Genomic DNA, 17852 nt, shown 5'->3' with positions numbered 1-17852 from the left:
ACTACCACCACCATATTTTACTGTTGGTATGATGTTCTTTTTCTGAAATGCTGTGTTCCTGTTACGCCAGATGTAACGGGACATTTGCCTTCCAAAAAGTTCAACTTTTGACTCATCAGTCCACAAGGTATTTTCCCAAAAGTCTTGGCAATCATTGAGATGTTTCTTAGCAAAATTCAGACGAGCCCTAATGTTCTTTTTGCTTAACAGTGGTTTGCGTCTTGGAAATCTGCCATGCAGGCCGTTTTTGCCCAGTCTCTTTCTTATGGTGGAGTCGTGAACACTGACCTTAATTGAGGCAAGTGAGGCCTGCAGTTCTTTAGACGTTGTCCTGGGGTCTTTTGTGACCTCTCGGATGAGTCGTCTCTGCGCTCTTGGGGTAATTTTGGTCGGCTAGCCACTCCTGGGAAGGTTCACCACTGTTCCATGTTTTTGCCATTTGTGGATAATGGCTCTCACTGTGGTTCGCTGGAGTCCCAAAGCTTTAGAAATGGCTTTATAACCTTTACCAGACTGATAGATCTCAATTACTTCTGTTCTCATTTGTTCCTGAATTTCTTTGGATCTTGGCATGATGTCTAGCTTTTGAGGTGCTTTTGGTCTACTTCTCTGTGTCAGGCAGCTCCTATTTAAGTGATTTCTTGATTGAAACAGGTGTGGCAGTAATCAGGCCTGGGGGTGGCTACGGAAATTGAACTCAGGTGTGATACACCACAGTTAAGTTATTTTTTAACAAGGGGGCAATTACTTTTTCACACAGGGCCATGTAGGTTTGGATTTTTTTTCTCCCTAAATAATAAAAACCATCATTTAAAAACTGCATTTTGTGTTTACTTGTGTTATATTTGACTAATGGTTAAATGTGTTTGATGATCAGAAACATTTTGTGTGACAAACATGCAAAAGAATAAGAAATCAGGAAGGGGGCAAATAGTTTTTCACACCACTGTAGATCACAAGCCTCTGACTCACTGTGTGACCATTAACAAAGCACTTAACCTGCCATCGAATCAATATGAAATATATCCAAGTGTGTCTGTGTATTATAATTGAATATTGATCCTTGTATAATATGTGCTGTGAAATAATTAAACAATTGGTTTTTCTTCCATGCTTTCATTTTTGAATCTTGCTTGTTCCACTTTAGAGTTGTGGGTTGGACCACTGCCTACCCCAACATGACATACATGCAATTGAGTTGTAGGATGATACAGGAGTACCTTGGAAAATACAAGCAAGTCCAGAAAGAATTTTCACATTTCAGTATAGGCAGTAATTTGGCTAGACCTGGCCAGTTTCAGGGCCAGGATAGTCTCTGGTTCGGTGAGATACTGCTTCTGGGTTAAACAGGTTGGCAGAACCTGTTAGTAGAATTTTATTTTTATTAACCAACATAAATATTTTTGTTTGTTTTTCTGTTTTAAGTAGTGCAACTGCACAGAAACTAAAAATGGGGTTTTGGGGCATCATGGGCCCTCCAGTGGAGTCTCTAGAGGCGTAGGTGCATTACCAAACTGCTGCGTGGGAGGGGGAGTGAGAGGCACGACTGAACAATGCTGTGTTGGCTCCAGTTTGTTATCAACCATCATTACCGTCAGATCTTTGTGCTTTACTCACTATGTTTTTTGCCTATTCTCTGTGTACAGTAACCTTTTAAGCCTGCTGTTATTTGTTGTTGTTGTTATTTAACAGTTAATTCAGGTATTCTGCTGATGCTACTGTGCACAAATTTTGTTTCATGAACAAAATTATTAAAAATATTGTATAAAATTACCTTTAGATTATGTGTATAAGGTGTATATGCAGCATAAATACATTTTGTGTTTAGACATGAGTCCCATCCTGTTATATATTGCAAAACATGAAAATATCTAAAATGTTTCTGATCCTGAAGTATCAACACTGCTAGCATAACCAATTTGACTAAATTCTCTTTTCAGATATAATGAAGCACATTAACTTACAAGAGAAAAACAGTGGCTGTAAATTACAGTATGAGCTGTTTACTTATTTAATCATAATTACAGATACAGTTTTTGAATTCATTAACAGTTTTCAGAATTACAAAATATCTTCATAACAAGTCTCACCTTAAGCTCCATTTGTAGTTTTACAAGAGGTATTAATTATATCTGTTTGCTGATTTCTCTTATCTGTATTGTCTGTGATAAAAGGAGCAGAGTCGGCAGTCTGTTAGTCATTGTTGAGATTCTCTTTCTGGGAAAAGTCACATAATGTTGATATAAAACAAATGATAAAATGTTCACTTTCCTTTAAACATATAATGTTTAAGACCAAACGGTTCTCAATCACACACTCCACTAATAATGAATTATTGTTAGTTTTTTTTCTATGGGTCTGTGTTTTTTAATTATATTTTTTAAGTGAATTCCAATAGTTTTTTTTTTTAAATCCATTACTTTTAATGTGTAAAAAGTAGTGTGATTTGATATTGAATAATAAAAGGCCTTTAATACTTTACATTTACAAAATGTATCCAATTACATTTGAATCTAGATCAAAAATGGGAGTTACTTTTCTCCTAAGGTTACACACAACTTATGGTCAAAAAAAGAGAAACATACCGCACAAATGGTTTCAAGTCAATGTAAAGACTGAGCCGACTTTGTGGCTGCTCATGTCTGCTTCTTGGGTCAACTTATTTCTGTGTTTATTGTTTAAGAAAGGATGAGCATCTCCACAAACTTTCACCTCATCATTAATATTATATTAATGACACTAAAATGAAATGTGAAATTGGTATTGTCAACATTTGTCTTTCTTCCTCAGTAAAAACAATGTGTACTAGTCTGCCAATTTCTAATACTGAAAATGATAATAAAGCAAACAAGCTTACCAAACCTAAAAATATTGCAATATTGGTGCATCAAAACTGTGATGCAGTCTGCTTGTGTTGGGGCGATTAAGACACTGCTCACCTGTTACAACGTACCTTTATGCAAAAAAAATGGTTAATCTTGGTGCATTGTTCCTGAGCAGTCTCTCCATGCTGGCATGGATTAACTCAAAGAGGTGGGGAACAAGACAGTAGCCTTGGACTCCACGGATATGAATTGGCTCAGGCGGTAGCCATGGAATACAAGAATAAGGTCGGGTGAGTCTGACAGTAGTGAAGACTTGTTGCAGTGTGAGATGGAGCACTGCAAATGAAATGCAGCCTAGCATGATGTCGGGTTCAGATGACGTGGGTCCTCTTTAAGGCCCACTCCCCTATTCTCTGGCTGAGAACTGCAGCACTAGTCTATAACTACATTGCCACAGAACGGTTTTCTATAGAATATTTTCAGTTTTGTTTATTTATAGCTATATGACTCAAATTAAAGACAATCTTTAATTTAAGGCAATTTTTTTATCTTTTTATTTTAAGAAGTGAACTTTGTCCCCATGTCCTCGTGGGTTTCCTCCGGGTACTCCGGTTTCCTCCCACAGTCCAAAGACACGCAGGTTAGGTGAATTGGTGATTCTAAATTGTCCCTAGTGTGTACTTGGTGTGTGTGTGTGTGCGTGCATGTGTGTGTCTGTGTGTGTGTGTGTGTGTGTGTGTGTGTGTGTGTGTGTGTGTGTGTGTGTGTGTGTGTGTGTGCGCCCTGTGGTGGGCTGGCACCCTGCCCGGGGTTGGTTTTGCTGCCTTGCGCCCTGTTTTGGCTGGGATTGACTCCAGCAGACCCCCTGACCCTGTACTTAGGATTTAGCGGGTTGGATAATGGATGGATGGAAGTGAACTTTGCCAGGACTGCCACAGCCCCCCCAAGTGCAGCCTGGATGCCCTACAGGGCTGTGGTCACCAGTTTAAAAACCATTGTTCTATTCCTACAAATTACTAACTATACCAGAATCAATGTAATTAGTAGATATTAGGAAAGTAACAGTCAAAGGAGAGACCTTTGAACAGCTGCACTGATGACTTCTCCTTTATGTACAATATTCTCCTCTGGTCTGATTAGCCAGCTTGAAATCCAGTTTTTGTAGGTTTATCTCTGATGCTATCGTGATGGTTTCAAAGATAATATTTGGTGTGGTGCTGTATCCAAAGGCTTTTTAAAAGTCAATCAAGTTGTGTTCTTTGCTTTCGTCTTCTGCTCCTGGTAACTGTATAAAAATAGCTTTGTTTTTTTGTTGGTGATTCTGATAAATACTGTATTAATGCACCCAACGTGGATGTGACACTCATAAAATTATAATGGCTGGAGACTTTAATTGAGTTTTAAATCCACACCTGGATAGGTAGGTCTTCAGCTAAAGCAGGGATAACATCTAATACTGCAAAAATAATTACACAGTTTGTGATGGATCAGAACTTATCAGACCTAATGAGGTTTTTAAATCCTTACCTTAGAACATATTCCTTCTTCTCACAAATTCATCATTCTTACGCAAGAATTGATTATTTCTTCATATACAATATTATTTTTGGCCCATTATCATATCGTGTAAGTATGACACTATTGTTATCTCTGACTATGCCCCTCTGATAATGGAGCTTAACTTACTATTCCCTACACACTCATTTTGTAGCAGGTGTCTTAACCCACTGTCATTAGCTAATGAGCACTGTACAGAATTTATATCTAAGCAAATTGATTATTTTCTGGAGACAAACACATCCCCAGAGGTCTCTGCAGGAATACTTTGGGAAACTCTTAAGGCATTTTTAAAGGACCGATTACTTCATATCTTTCTCACAAAAATAAATTGGAAACCAAGAAGGCATCTGAGTTAATCAGCAAAATTACTGGAATAGATCTAAAATACGCCAGGTCTCCAAATGAGGCACCTTATAGGAAAAGACAGGTTTTGCAAATCAGAATTTAACCTCTTGACTACTAAAAAAACGGAACAGCTCAACTTTAAATTGCACCATCATTATTATGAACACAGAGAAAAGGCCAATAAGATTTTAGCTCAACAAATCCACAATAATAATAATGACGTTAAGATACTTGCAAAGATCTAGCTAGAAGGATTGAGAAAGTGCTTCCTTCTGTAATATCACAAGACCAAACCAGATTTATTAAAGGTAGGCATTTATCTTCTAATCTTCAGAGTTTGTTTAATATATTCACCCATTAAATCTAACATCCCAGAGATCTTACTATATTTGTATGCAGAAAAAGCATTTGACATGATTGAATAGAACAATTGCACAAATTTGGGTTCGGTTCAAACATATGCGCATGGATTGAACTACTCTATACTAGTCCAGAAGCCTCAGTTCATATTAACAACATTATTTCTGACTACTTCAAAGTAGAACGCGGTACTTCTCAAGGACGTCCCCTATCGCCATTGCTCTTTGCAATTACCATTGAGCCATTGGCTGTTTATTTTGTAATGCAAAAGAGATAAAAGGGATTTTCAGAGAAGGATATGAACAGAAAATATCACTTTATGCAGATGATATGGTACTGTATATATCTCACCCACAGCATTTTTGTGCCAGCAGTCCTAAAAGCACTGGCAGATTTTCAGAAGATATCTGGACTCAAAATGAATTTGAATAAAAGTATGCTTTTTTCCAGTGAACTGTCTAGCACACAGTACTTGACTGGACACCTTCCCATTTATTTTAGCAGATCAGTTTAAATATCTAGGGGTAAATATCACAAGTAAATATAAAGGTGTTCTTCAACAATATTTTGTTGTCTGGATGGAAAACATTAAACAAGATATGAATAGATGGTCCACCCTCCATCTCACATTAGCAGGACAAATCAGTACTGTTAAGATGAACATCCTTCCCAAGCTTCTTTTTCTATTTCAAACCATTCAATCATAGCCTCATTTATTTGGAATTCGTAACATCCACGTATTTAAAGGGCAACTCTACAATGACCTAAAGCAGAAGGGGGCATGGCACTACCTAACTTTCAATTTTATTACTGGGCAGCAAATATACAGGCCATAAAGACCTGGACTTCAACACAAATTGATGACCATATACAAGCCTGGTCTACAATAGAATTAAAATCTTGCAGTATTCCCTGTTCTGTGCTCTAGTAAATACAAACTATCGTCAATACACTAATAACCCAAGTGCCCTTCATTCACTCAGAATATGGAATTGGTATAGGAAGCACTTTAAGACAGAGAAGCAGTAATCTGTTGCACCTGTACATGACAACCACTTTTTTCCACCTCTCAAACATACACAGTATTTAATAATTGAAAAATGTCTGTGATTAAAACATTCAGAGACTTGTACATTGATAAAGTTTTTGCACTGCTTTCAAGCTAGAAAATTTGCTAAATGGAACCTGCCCAATTTTCCTCACCTTCCACCTGTTTCTATTCCACTAGAAATATTGATCAGTCTTGAAGACTCAGATAGCATCTCTGCAATTTATAAAAACATTTTAAAGTTCCTTCCTTTCAAAGATCCCAGGACACAATGGGGAAAGGATCTTTCACTTAACATTTCAGGAAAGGAGTGGAACGCCGCCATGCATAGAATACACTCCAGCTCCATATGTGCAAAACACTCAATTATTCAACTTAAAATCTTATATTGAGTACATTTGTCTTGAACATATCCATTCAAAATTTTTCCAGGGCAAGATTCAATCTGTGAATGTTGCAGTGTAGCTCCAGCCTTACTGGGACACATGCTTAAGGTGTGCACCAAATTAACATCATTTTGGCTAAAAATCTTTGAATGTTTATCAGACAGCCTTGGTGTCACAATCACTTTTAACCCACTAACAGCTGTGTTTGGTGGACTCCCAGATGGGCTTAAAGTGGAGAAGGACAAACAAACTGTGATTACCTCCCTACCAGCACATAGAGTTATCTTTTAGTCAGTGGGTCACTGATGGCCGTACTATTTGAAATTGGGGAAAATTTAATTCTCACTTAGAAGATCTATTCAAAACTTTTTTAAAATATGTCAGGATTTAGTCAATGACATTTTAGAAAAAGCTTCTGTATCAGGGAAGGGGATACTACTTCCTTCTTTCCTTCCTTGCTGCTTTAAAGAACTGCTTTGTTGGCTGGCTGTCTTCTCTTTCTTTCTTTTAGGTGGGTTTTGAGCTTTGGTTAAGTTTGATTTGATTGTACGTTGTTATTTGCTTTAAAATAAAGTTAATAGATAAAAGAAAACTTTGTTTGTCAGGATCTTCCATTTAGAGATGTGCTGACTTTTGTTTAGTATATTTTTCCAACTATATATCCTTCTACTTTATTCCTGAACAATGTTTTTGTGGCTCTCTACTAAGTATAAATGTATCAACTCATAAAAAAAATGTTAGTCTGAAAGTGTGGCCTAGAGTCTGAGGCTTTGGAATCTAATCTCTAGGCAAGTCAATTTGCCAGTCTCAGCAAGCAGATTAACTTTTGCAAAATGATTATCAGGTTAAGTTCATTTGGTGTTCAGTTTAAAAGATGGCAATGTAAAATTAAATTTCTTTGTTAATATTGTTAAGTAATTATGATAGAATCTGCCTTGTTCAGTTTTCAAATCCAGGTTACTTCATGCAGACATAAGACATATACTGTACTAGGAAGGAGTGGTACAGTGCATGGTGGTTAGTGCTGCTGCCCTGTGAATCAGGCATCCCAGGTTTGAATCCCACACTGGTCATTCTGCAGATGCTTTGGTTTTCTCTCCACATCTCCAAGTCTTGCCTGTTAGATTAATTTCTGATTCTGCATGATTGTGCCCTACAGTGGAGTGGGGACCTGTATACCAGCCTTGTATTTGGTGCTGTCAGTGCAGGTTCAATTTATTTAAGCAAGTTTGACAATGTTATGTACATCATATGAAATGCAATTACCACACATATGTTTTACCTTTTGATATGTATATTCATAAGGTGCAATGCTTGGCTATTACTTTTCATCATTTTGACAAAATGGAGGAAACTGGAATCATGTCTCTGTCCTGGCCGCTGACCACATTGAGTTTATATGTTCTCCCCTTGTTTTAATGGGCCTTTACGAGTACCTTTGTCTCTGACACACAGAAACTATGTTAAGGTTGGTTTCTGCCTTACTTCAAATATTGCCAGCATAAGCTCTGTAATGGAATAAGGAGGTTTCAAAATTATACTTTCTTGCCAAACACTCATATGTGTCTACCACCATCCATGAAGTCCAAGGGCTCCTTAAGTTCAGCTGAGGATGCTGAGGTGCTTCATCATCTGTGAGTTGTGGAAAATGTAGATTGTCACAATGCTTTCATGTGAGGGACAAAGTGGTTAGGTACATGGAGTTCTTTATTATTAATTTGAGGATCTATAGAGGCTGAGGATGATTTGCCTAACCTGCAAGGATTGTGGCAAATGTCACACTTCCTAAGTGTTAATACAAATGATTTACTGGGCTTAGCATCTGATTTAATAATGTACCCTTGTGCGGTAGATCAGAAACTGTGCTCTTTGAGTCAACAGAGCATCATCCTCATTTCTGACCTTAACGCTCTGTAGCCTGTGGTCTTTTGCCACCCAAAACAGGAGGTGAATTGTTTCCAAAATGGAAAGTCTAATTTCTAATTTAGAGATTACTTAGGGGTTTAAAATGAAATTGGTGTGAAAAGAAAGTTAAAGTGAAGTCCTGGATAAATCTTTTCAGTACCTCTCAAATTGAACTGTAATTTCCCCCTGAGCCCAGGTTAAATGCAAGAAATCTGCCTGATTTGTTTATAAGTTTTTCACAAAAAGGCTTGTTAATGAAAGGAGAAGTGTGTATATATGAGGTGTGATCAAAAGTATGGTGAATATTGATGCAGAGCACCATCCAATTGCAATGCAAAACAATTCAATGCAGGTTCTGATATCTCCATCCTAAAGCAGAGTTTGTGACAAGTTTCAACTTGTGTGGTACTGTCAGTCGTTTGTGAGCCACTGTTGAGTTCAAGTGTGTTTTTGAAGTTTGTCGTTTAATAATGGATATCGAGGAGAGCATTAACATGAAATTTTGTTTCAAATTGCAAAAAGCTCAGGAAACCGATCAGATGTTAAAATCGGTTTATGGTGACACTGCACCGACAATTAAGACTATTTACAAGTGGTTTGATCGATTTCAGAATGGATCTGACTCGGTTAAAGACAAGAAAAGATCAGGACGTCCTTCAACATCAAAAACTGAGGAAAATGTTGAAATGGTTTCATTCTACATCATGACAACGCTCTTAGTCACACATTCCTGTTAGTACAACAATTTCTGTTGAATAAAAACATTACACTGTGTCCACATCCACCTTATTCACCGGATCTGGCACTGTGCGACTTCTGGCTGTTCCCTAAATTGAAAATGCCCATGAAAGGCAAACAATTTCAATCCATTGAGGACATCCAGGCAGCCACGATAGCCCAACTAAAGACACTCTCGAAAGAAAATTTCCAGAACTGCTTCGCAAAGTGGCAGGAGTGTTGGGATAAGTGCATTCGAAGTGGAGGAGAGTATTTTGAGGCTGACTAGTAGTTGTAAATCTTTTACTGCAATAAGCGTTTCATTTTTAAAACATTCACCATATTTTTTGATAATACCTCATATATATATATATGTGTGTGTGTGTGTGTGTGTGTGTATGTGTGTATTCAATTCTTGATTATCCAGTAATGAGGAAAAAGAGTTCTATTACTGAGCAATTTAATAAAAGAAATCTACACACTAAGTTAAGGTCAGCATAAATTTTACATGAAGAAACCATGGAGTACGCAGTGTGCTAAAGCAGCAGAGATGTCCTTTTACTGTCTGATGAATAGTTCATAGTTATAGCACTTAAGACAATGTCATGATTTTGTTATACAGTCAGTCCTCAATATTCATGCGTGTAACTGCATTTGGCCGATTTCAGCAGCATCTTGAAGCTAGCTGTATTAGCTGTTAATTGTGCTCAAAGGTGCTTCATTTAAAACACAAATATCTTAATGCTGATGCAGCAGCCAGTGAAAGTTTGTTCTTGATATGTAACACTTATCCTAGTCACAAAGCAATGACTACATTTATTATTTCTTTGTATTTAGGCAAAACAAGGGATGGTCATGTGTTTTCTGTGCAGCAAACATTCTTACAGTTTCAATTTTGATCACTTTTTGAAAAAGTTTGACGATCTTTAGTTATCCTGAGCATAATGGGGAGTGATTACTAATAAGATACTTATAAGCAGGGCCATAATAGTACAGGGAAATACTTTTTAAACGTCAGCAGCTGATTTGGGGAGGAATGATCCGGTCTTTATATTAACTTTTCATAATGGGTTATTGAAAGAACTAAACATTAGTAAGTCAGAATTTGTTTTTCAGTCTACTCCTTACACACGTTACTCAGTTAACAGAAATAATAAAGAAAAGTTGTTTTAGATCATCTACTGTTCCCACTTCCATTTACTTCAAAAGATTCACCTGCTCCTGTTAGAGTGCAAATCCAATTTAACTAAATAAAAATGACAATGCCACATTATTGGGGGGGTTATATTTTTGTTGTCAAGATTTAGGGCATTTAGTTCCTAAATGTCTAAAATTGCTGGAAATGTAAAGTGTCCTATCCTTATATGCTTTCAGTGGGTTAGTTAGTTATTATTGAGTTAAGTCTTTCGATTTATGTCACTTTGAATAGAGCTACTTGTCTTGTAGTCTTAGTGTATTTGGGGTGGTGGAGCATTTTAAAAGGTCTGAACTATTAAGTATTTTAAAAATTCAGAACTTCATTTGATAGTAGTACTGTATGCAAATGGGTGACTGAGTCTGTGACAGCTGCGTTTATTTAGGTGAGTTATGTTAGAAATTAACTAAAATTAATTAATTAAAATAATACTTTTAAGTAGTACTTATTTTTTAGCTATTGAATGAACATGTCAATGAATTAATTTATTGTTTGCATATAGTCAGATAAATAATTTAGTCCATGATGATTGCTTTATTCTTTATAAACCCTTTACTGAAATCCACCCAAAGCCAATGGGGGCAAATTCCCCCGTGACCCCCCACCAGGCAACTGTAAGTGCTAACAAGTTTCAGCTTTAGTTAGCCATCATGCCAGTGCTACCTCTTTAGCAAACCATACCTTTATATTAGCAATATACTAGTAGTGCACTTAAAGATAAAGGAATATTTAATAAAATATCACTTCTATAGAATGAGGATCAGCCTTATCACACCGCTCCAGTGGGATTGTTATCACAACATTCATCCTCAGCAGTTGGACTGTTAGACTGTGATGCTTAGTCAGTGCAGTAACAGCCGTACTTAACAGGCAGCATCAACAGAGGATTCTACCAATGATTATTTTGTCTCCACATTTTAAATTTAACACTTTAAAAAATATTTACTTTGCTTTACTAAAACTAAGCTGGGGTAAAACAATAGTGTCTGTTGATGATTGACTTACAACGGTTCTGCCTTTGTTAACCATATGTAATTAGAAAAATAGAAGAACAAAACAAATGAGAATATATTTTTTTTAATACACCAAAAATGTGAGGATTTTAATTGGTACATATGTATAGAGAAATCAACTCTTGGCTTATTTCTTTTCTGGTGTAGTTTTAAAACTTTAAAACTTCCTGAACTCCCCGCTGTATACTGTAGGTTAATATTATGTAAAATAACAAAGTATCACAATGTTTGGTCCACAGTCTGATTCCAAAAAAGGATGCATTCTGTGTGGAGGTTTTCCTGCTTTTTCTGTGTTTATGTGGATTCCTTTTGAGGTCACATTATCTCACATGGTTGATGGGACTCTATACATATATGTACATTGGGAGTGAGTGAAGCTGTGTTTATAAGTGTTCAAAGATGGTTTCCACCATATATCCTTTATTCTGTGTGACAATTTAGAAAGTACATGAATGGATATACAAACACTCTGTTTTTGATGGACTTATACATGTATTTTGTGTATGTATTTATTTATACTGTATTTATAGCCATCCATTCATTTTGTGAGTCCACATTTTCAATTTTATCTTTATCAGCATCCTAAACATGTCCTGGCAGTATGTACAACAAGCCAAGAATCAACTGTGGATGGGATCCTAGTCTTTTAAAAGGCATACTCACATCTACAGTTACTCAACTTGGATAAATTTAGAGTTGTCCAATGACCTAAAATGCATATCATTTTAACTCAAGGGGAAACTAATGCACCTAGACAAAAACCACATGAACGCAGAGAGAATGAGCAAACTCCACACGGAGAGTAGCTAGGCTGGGAATCAAACATGATATTCCCTGAAGCGGTGAAGCCAAAATGCTGTGCTACTTATATTTAAAAATGTTTTGCTTGAGGACCAAATATTAAAAAAAACCACAACTTTTTCACTTCTGTCAAAAACTTTAGGTGTTCTTTATAGATTTTAGAGTGTTAAATCCAAATCTGGCAACCGAATTTCTCAATTACTCCAGTTTCTGAGATATAAGGATATAAAATGAAAACAAAACGCTATTTCTTAGGGAAAAATATGTTTTTAAATTGAATTATTTAAACTTGAAAAAATGTAAATTGCACATATACAGTAGTTGTTTTAGGTACAATTATTACTTGCAAAAACTAATCACTTTTCTTTTTTCTCTTATAATCCTCTAAAAGTGTTTCATGGTGAGACAACCAACAGATGTCTGCTAAAATGAACTCACTCTGCATTCAAATATAATGTCTTTCCATTTGAGTGATGTCCTAGTGGAACCTCTCCTCATGTCCTTCAGGGACTGCTCCCATGTTCTCAGGGGATAAATACAAACGGGAGTATAGGAATTGGATTTCTAAAGACATGGTGCACCAAATGTGCTAGGTAGTAAGAACGAAGCACCTCAACTAGTTCCTCATTGTTTTCTGTCTTTGTATTACTAAGAAAATTGTAACACATACTTTTTTCAATAAAGGAAGAGTATTTTTTACAGTTTGCTTACCTGTTACCTGGTGAAGACAATGGATGTATCAACTCAAACTTGAATATCTCTGTAAAAACATGCAAATAACAACTTTCTCTCCTCTGGACAATACAAAGGCATTTTTTTACCCTTCTAAATAGAAATTCCTGGCTATTTTGAATGAATAAGAAAAGAGATCAAAAATAGAGAATAAAATGTGTAGCAAATATTTCATTTTGGGTTGTTTTCATCTCAACTAATGTTAACAATCTCAAAATATAATTCAAATAATAGTCTCAGTATTACAAATACTATACTTAAGCCATTAAACGGAATCATATTTTTATAAAATTAACTTTTTTTTTTCAAAACAGTGTTTTTCACTGAATCTTATATCTCAATTTCAACTCCATTTTCATGCTAAAATTGAACACATTACAACATGGTTTGAATAGAGACAAGAGTTTTATGGCCAGATGTGGGGATTGTTTGTATCTCTGAGACTGACACAGACAACCTGACTACAGACCCACAATGTATTTAAAAACTCATCAGAAACTTCAAAAGACTTTGTTGGATAGTTAACTTATCCAAATATCTTGACCATATATTGTTCTCCTCTCTTGCTTAATGAATCTTAGCCTGAAGAGGTCTATTAATTTTTTACATTTAAGATGTCTCACCTAAAGATTTTCCAATGTTGTATCTGCCCTGGTGTCTATATAAACACAAGGAACTCCGGTTTCTGTATTTCATCTTGCCTGAAGAAGGAGCCTGAGTTGCCCCGAAAACTTGCATAATGTAATCTTTTTAGTTAGCCAATAGTGTTAGGGAGTTGTACCGTGTTAGCCATTTTGAATGTAGAGAAAAGCCAAGCAAAATGACACCTTTTATTGGCTAACTAAAAAGATTACAATATGTTTACATCTTGCCTGAAGAAGGGGCCTGAGTTGCCTTGAAAGCTTACATATTGTAATCATTTAGTTAGCCAATAAAAAGTGTCATTTTGCTTGACTTCTCACATAATGGCTAACACGGTACAACAACCTAGTACTAACTTCATTTTCAGAAATGGATTCAGCACCCCTAAATCTATAAAGTACACCAATTTTTTGCATAGAATGATTTTGGTTCAGACCAGTGTCATTGGAGTATTAAGCAGAAACGCTAACCTCTGTGCCATATAAAGTGCAATATAAATAAAATTTATTATTATTATTATTATATGTATTTCTTAAAGCATAGATTTGGTGTTTTTTAATTTGCAGTTGTTTTTTTTTTTCAGAAAAAATATTAGACATTTATTTGCCATGGCTAATTAACTTCTTAAGTGAAGCTTTTTAAATAAACTTTAAAAAAGGCAGTGAATGGTCTTTCAGTTTAAAATGCAATCTAAATATTGTCAAATATGACACTGAGCACATCCAAGCCAAAAATGTTCTTGAGTATCCATCTTCATCCTTTAACAAATGCATTTTTTAATTCATTTTTAAAAATACCATGCTTGTTTTTGTTAATTGGTGTCATCGGATCATTGGCCCTAAATTGAAAACAAAAGCCTTAAAACTAATTGAATATGTCTCTGTCTTGAGATTGCATACTGTATATGTAGATAGCATATTCATGTAATTTTCAGAAAAGATAGATTTGGGAGATTGTACTATTTTAAAAGAATATAGCTGTGCACTTCACCTCATTGTCTAGCCTCCTCTATAGTGACAACATCTCCTGTATTTATTTCAGTTTTTGTGAATGTTGCAGTTACTGTTACATTTTGTAGAATGATTTGAACGAGACAAATAAGCTGTCACTTTGCACTGGCAATATGTCCAACTATGAAGAAACTGAAAGGCAATATTACGATAAACAACTTCAGACGTGTGTGTTTTTGTGCTGTTTTGCTTTTACATGAAACCTCCACCCTCAACAGTCACAGTGAATAGGCAGGTGAACAGGACTGTCTCCTTACCTCAGGAAAAACAATGTCAAGAATCTATGACAAAATGTGTTACGTCCAAGTATTTTTTGTTGCCATGAATATACCTCAAAAACATGGAAGGCATGTTTTCTGAAATTAAAAACTTTTCTGCTTCAAAGTGGATGTATTTGGTAATTTTTAAGGTTTTTGTTTTCACGTTTGGACCAGTGGCTTGTTAACAACATTTTAAATCATAAGAACAAGTACATAAAATTGTTTAAAAATGTTTCACTTAATGTGTGCCGTGATTGGGAGTAAATAGTTTTTGCTCAAAAAATACTACACCTATTGTTTTGATTGAGAAGTATTTACATAATTTGATAACCGTGTCAAAGATTTGTTGAAACAGCTAATAAAACACTGCAGAACAGTACAGTGGCACCATGATTAGTGTCACTGCCTCATAGTTTGATGAACCAGTGTTCAGATTCAAGGCTGTGTGGAATATGTATGTTTTGTCCACACGGGGTTTATACATCTAATCAGGTTTCCTCCCACATCCCGAAAATGTGTATTTTAGGTTAATTGGCACCAAATTTAGGGCGGAGTGGTGGCTCTGAGGCTAAGGATCTGTGCTGGTATCCGGAAGGTTGCCAGTTTGAATCCCCATCACTGCCAAAAGAGAACCTACTCTGCTGGGCTCTTGAGCAAGGCCCTTAACCTTCAATTGCTCCAGGGATGCTGTACAAAGGCTGACCCTGCGCTCTGACCCCAAGGGGTATGCAAAAACTAACAAATTTCTAATACAAGAAATTGTATAAGGCGAAATAAAGAACAAAAAAAATTTACAATGAATTGGCAAATATGATGTGTTGACTGTGATGGGCTAGTACCTGTTCTAGGATTGGCTCCTACATTGTGCTCACCATTAGTAAGTTTAGTCAATGGCTCCACATGTTAATGAAAAAAGTAAGTTCAGAAGATGGATGAATGGGAAAAGTATCATCTTTGAACTTTTTCCATATATGTAATAATGTTATTTGTTTCCTATAGTACTTTGAAATAAGGATATTTTTTTCCTTTAACCAGGGTTGTTTTTCAAATGCAATCATATATTACATTTAGTAATTTTGTTAACATTTCCTCAATTAGCTAACAAAACAACCTAAACTGGTAAAAGAGCATGACTGAGAGACTTTTTAACTGCATGCTGACTTTACTGAAAAATGTTGCTTCTACATTAGAAACTACTTCTAATGAGATTTTATTTATTGATGTTATTTTAAAGACGGAGTTGGAGAATATTGAAGCAACACAAGGTATGTCGGCAGAGACAGCAGTGACGTTCCTTAGCCGGCTGATGGCTATGGTTGATGTGCTCGTATTTGCAAGCTCTCTTAATTTCAGCGAAATTGAAGCAGAAAAGAACATGTCCTCTGGAGGCTTAATGAGACAATGTCTGAGGCTTGGTATGTAAATCTTTTTAAAATATTTATTATAGTTACAGTATTATGAAATGGTGGACTGAAAACGTTTTAATTTTTGCTTTTAAACACAATATATTTCCCAGAGTTATATAGTTATTACTTGCTCTGTCCATATGCAACTGGTTGCTGGATTTTCTCACCAACTGCCCCCAGTCTGTCAGGATGGGCAAACACACATCCGCCACCCATACCCTGAGCACTGGTGTGCCGCAAGGATGTGTACTGAGTCCCCTTCTATATGCACTCTTCACCCATGACTATCAACCCGTCCACCAATCAAACATTTTTGTTAAATTTGTGGATGATACAACTGTCATTGGGCTTGTAACAAACAACAGTGAAGCTGCATATAAGGAAGAAGTTCAGAATCTGGCAGCATGGTGCAACACCAACAACCTGGTCTTAAATACCAAAAAGACCAAAGAAGTTATTCTGGACTTTAGGACCACTAAAAAGACCAATCACAGTCCAATAACAATCAATGCAGATGCTGTGGAGAGAGTTTCCAGCTTTAAGTTTCTAGGAGTCACCATCTCAGAGGACCTGTCCTGGGCTGACAACAACTTGGCTATAATAGGCAAAGCACAACAACATCTCTATTTTCTCAGGAAGCTAAGGAGAGCTGACCTCCCCCAGAAGCTGCTGGTTAATTTCTATAGATGCACTATAGAGAGCATTTTAACTAACTGCATGATGGCCTGGTACAACAGCTGGACCAAGGCTGCTAAGGAAGCCCTGCAGCGGGTCGTAAAAACAGCAGAGGCCATTATTGGCACTGAATTGCCATCACTCGAACTCTCATATAAGACTCGCTGTGTGAGAAGGGCCAAAAACATTGTCAAGGACAAAACTCATCCTGGAAATTCTTTGTTTGAGCTCCTCCCGTCAGGAAGACGCTTTAGGTCAATCTGTGTGCGCACAAACAGAATAAAAAAGAGCTTTTTCCCATTGCCATAAACTTTCTGAGATCATTTTTAATTGAACATGTGCAATAAGCTATTGGTAATGTGCAATATACTAATGTAATACAATATATAATATGTAATGTACTGTTCATTAACAGGTGCAATAACAATTTATGCTGCTGTACTTTGAGCAATAGTAATTTGCTCTGGTTACTTGATGACTTAACACTGTATACGACATATTTGGAATTATTTGACTTTTAAATGCACCTTGGGGCTGTCACAAAAATTTTGTTGTATTACACAATGACAATAAAGTGCTTGAACTTTATTTATATATATATTAAAATATATAATACATAATATATGAAGTAGGCAGCCACCCAGAGGCCTGCGCTTTGGGATTTCCTGCACCAACCACCATCCTCCCACCACAATTCTTTCTACATACATACACATAAAAGTATAAATACAAACATATCTAAACAGTTTAACAAAGCAATTCACAAAAATCCTGATTTTACTCATGAAGAAGTCTAAAATGAGTGAGAGAAAATATGTATTATGCAAAAATAAAGGCATGTTAGGCCTACACTACTTGTGTCATCAGTTTTGAGCTGGACATTACTACAGAATGAATGCAACATAACTAAACTAGCATGTTGGAAAAATACCAACCATAAGCAGAGTTAGGAGCAAATTACTTTAAAGAATG

General features: G+C 36.1%; 1 protein-coding gene across 26 annotated transcripts in view; it reads left to right on the top strand.

Annotated features, from left to right (window-relative positions):
• nbeaa (neurobeachin a) overlaps nt 1-17852 on the top strand; it is a 925612-nt gene that overhangs the window by 398242 nt on the left and 509518 nt on the right. For all 26 annotated transcript variants that reach the window (XM_051927338.1, XM_051927337.1, XM_051927335.1 and 23 more), the window contains one exon: nt 16034-16214. In XM_051927338.1, coding sequence (XP_051783298.1) covers nt 16034-16214 — 181 coding nt within the window. The remainder of the gene's footprint in view (nt 1-16033; nt 16215-17852) is intronic.

Source organism: Erpetoichthys calabaricus, chromosome 4 (assembly GCF_900747795.2).
Source record: "Erpetoichthys calabaricus chromosome 4, fErpCal1.3, whole genome shotgun sequence".
Lineage (NCBI taxonomy): Eukaryota > Metazoa > Chordata > Cladistia > Polypteriformes > Polypteridae > Erpetoichthys > Erpetoichthys calabaricus.
This window is presented reverse-complemented; position numbering and strand designations above follow the sequence as displayed.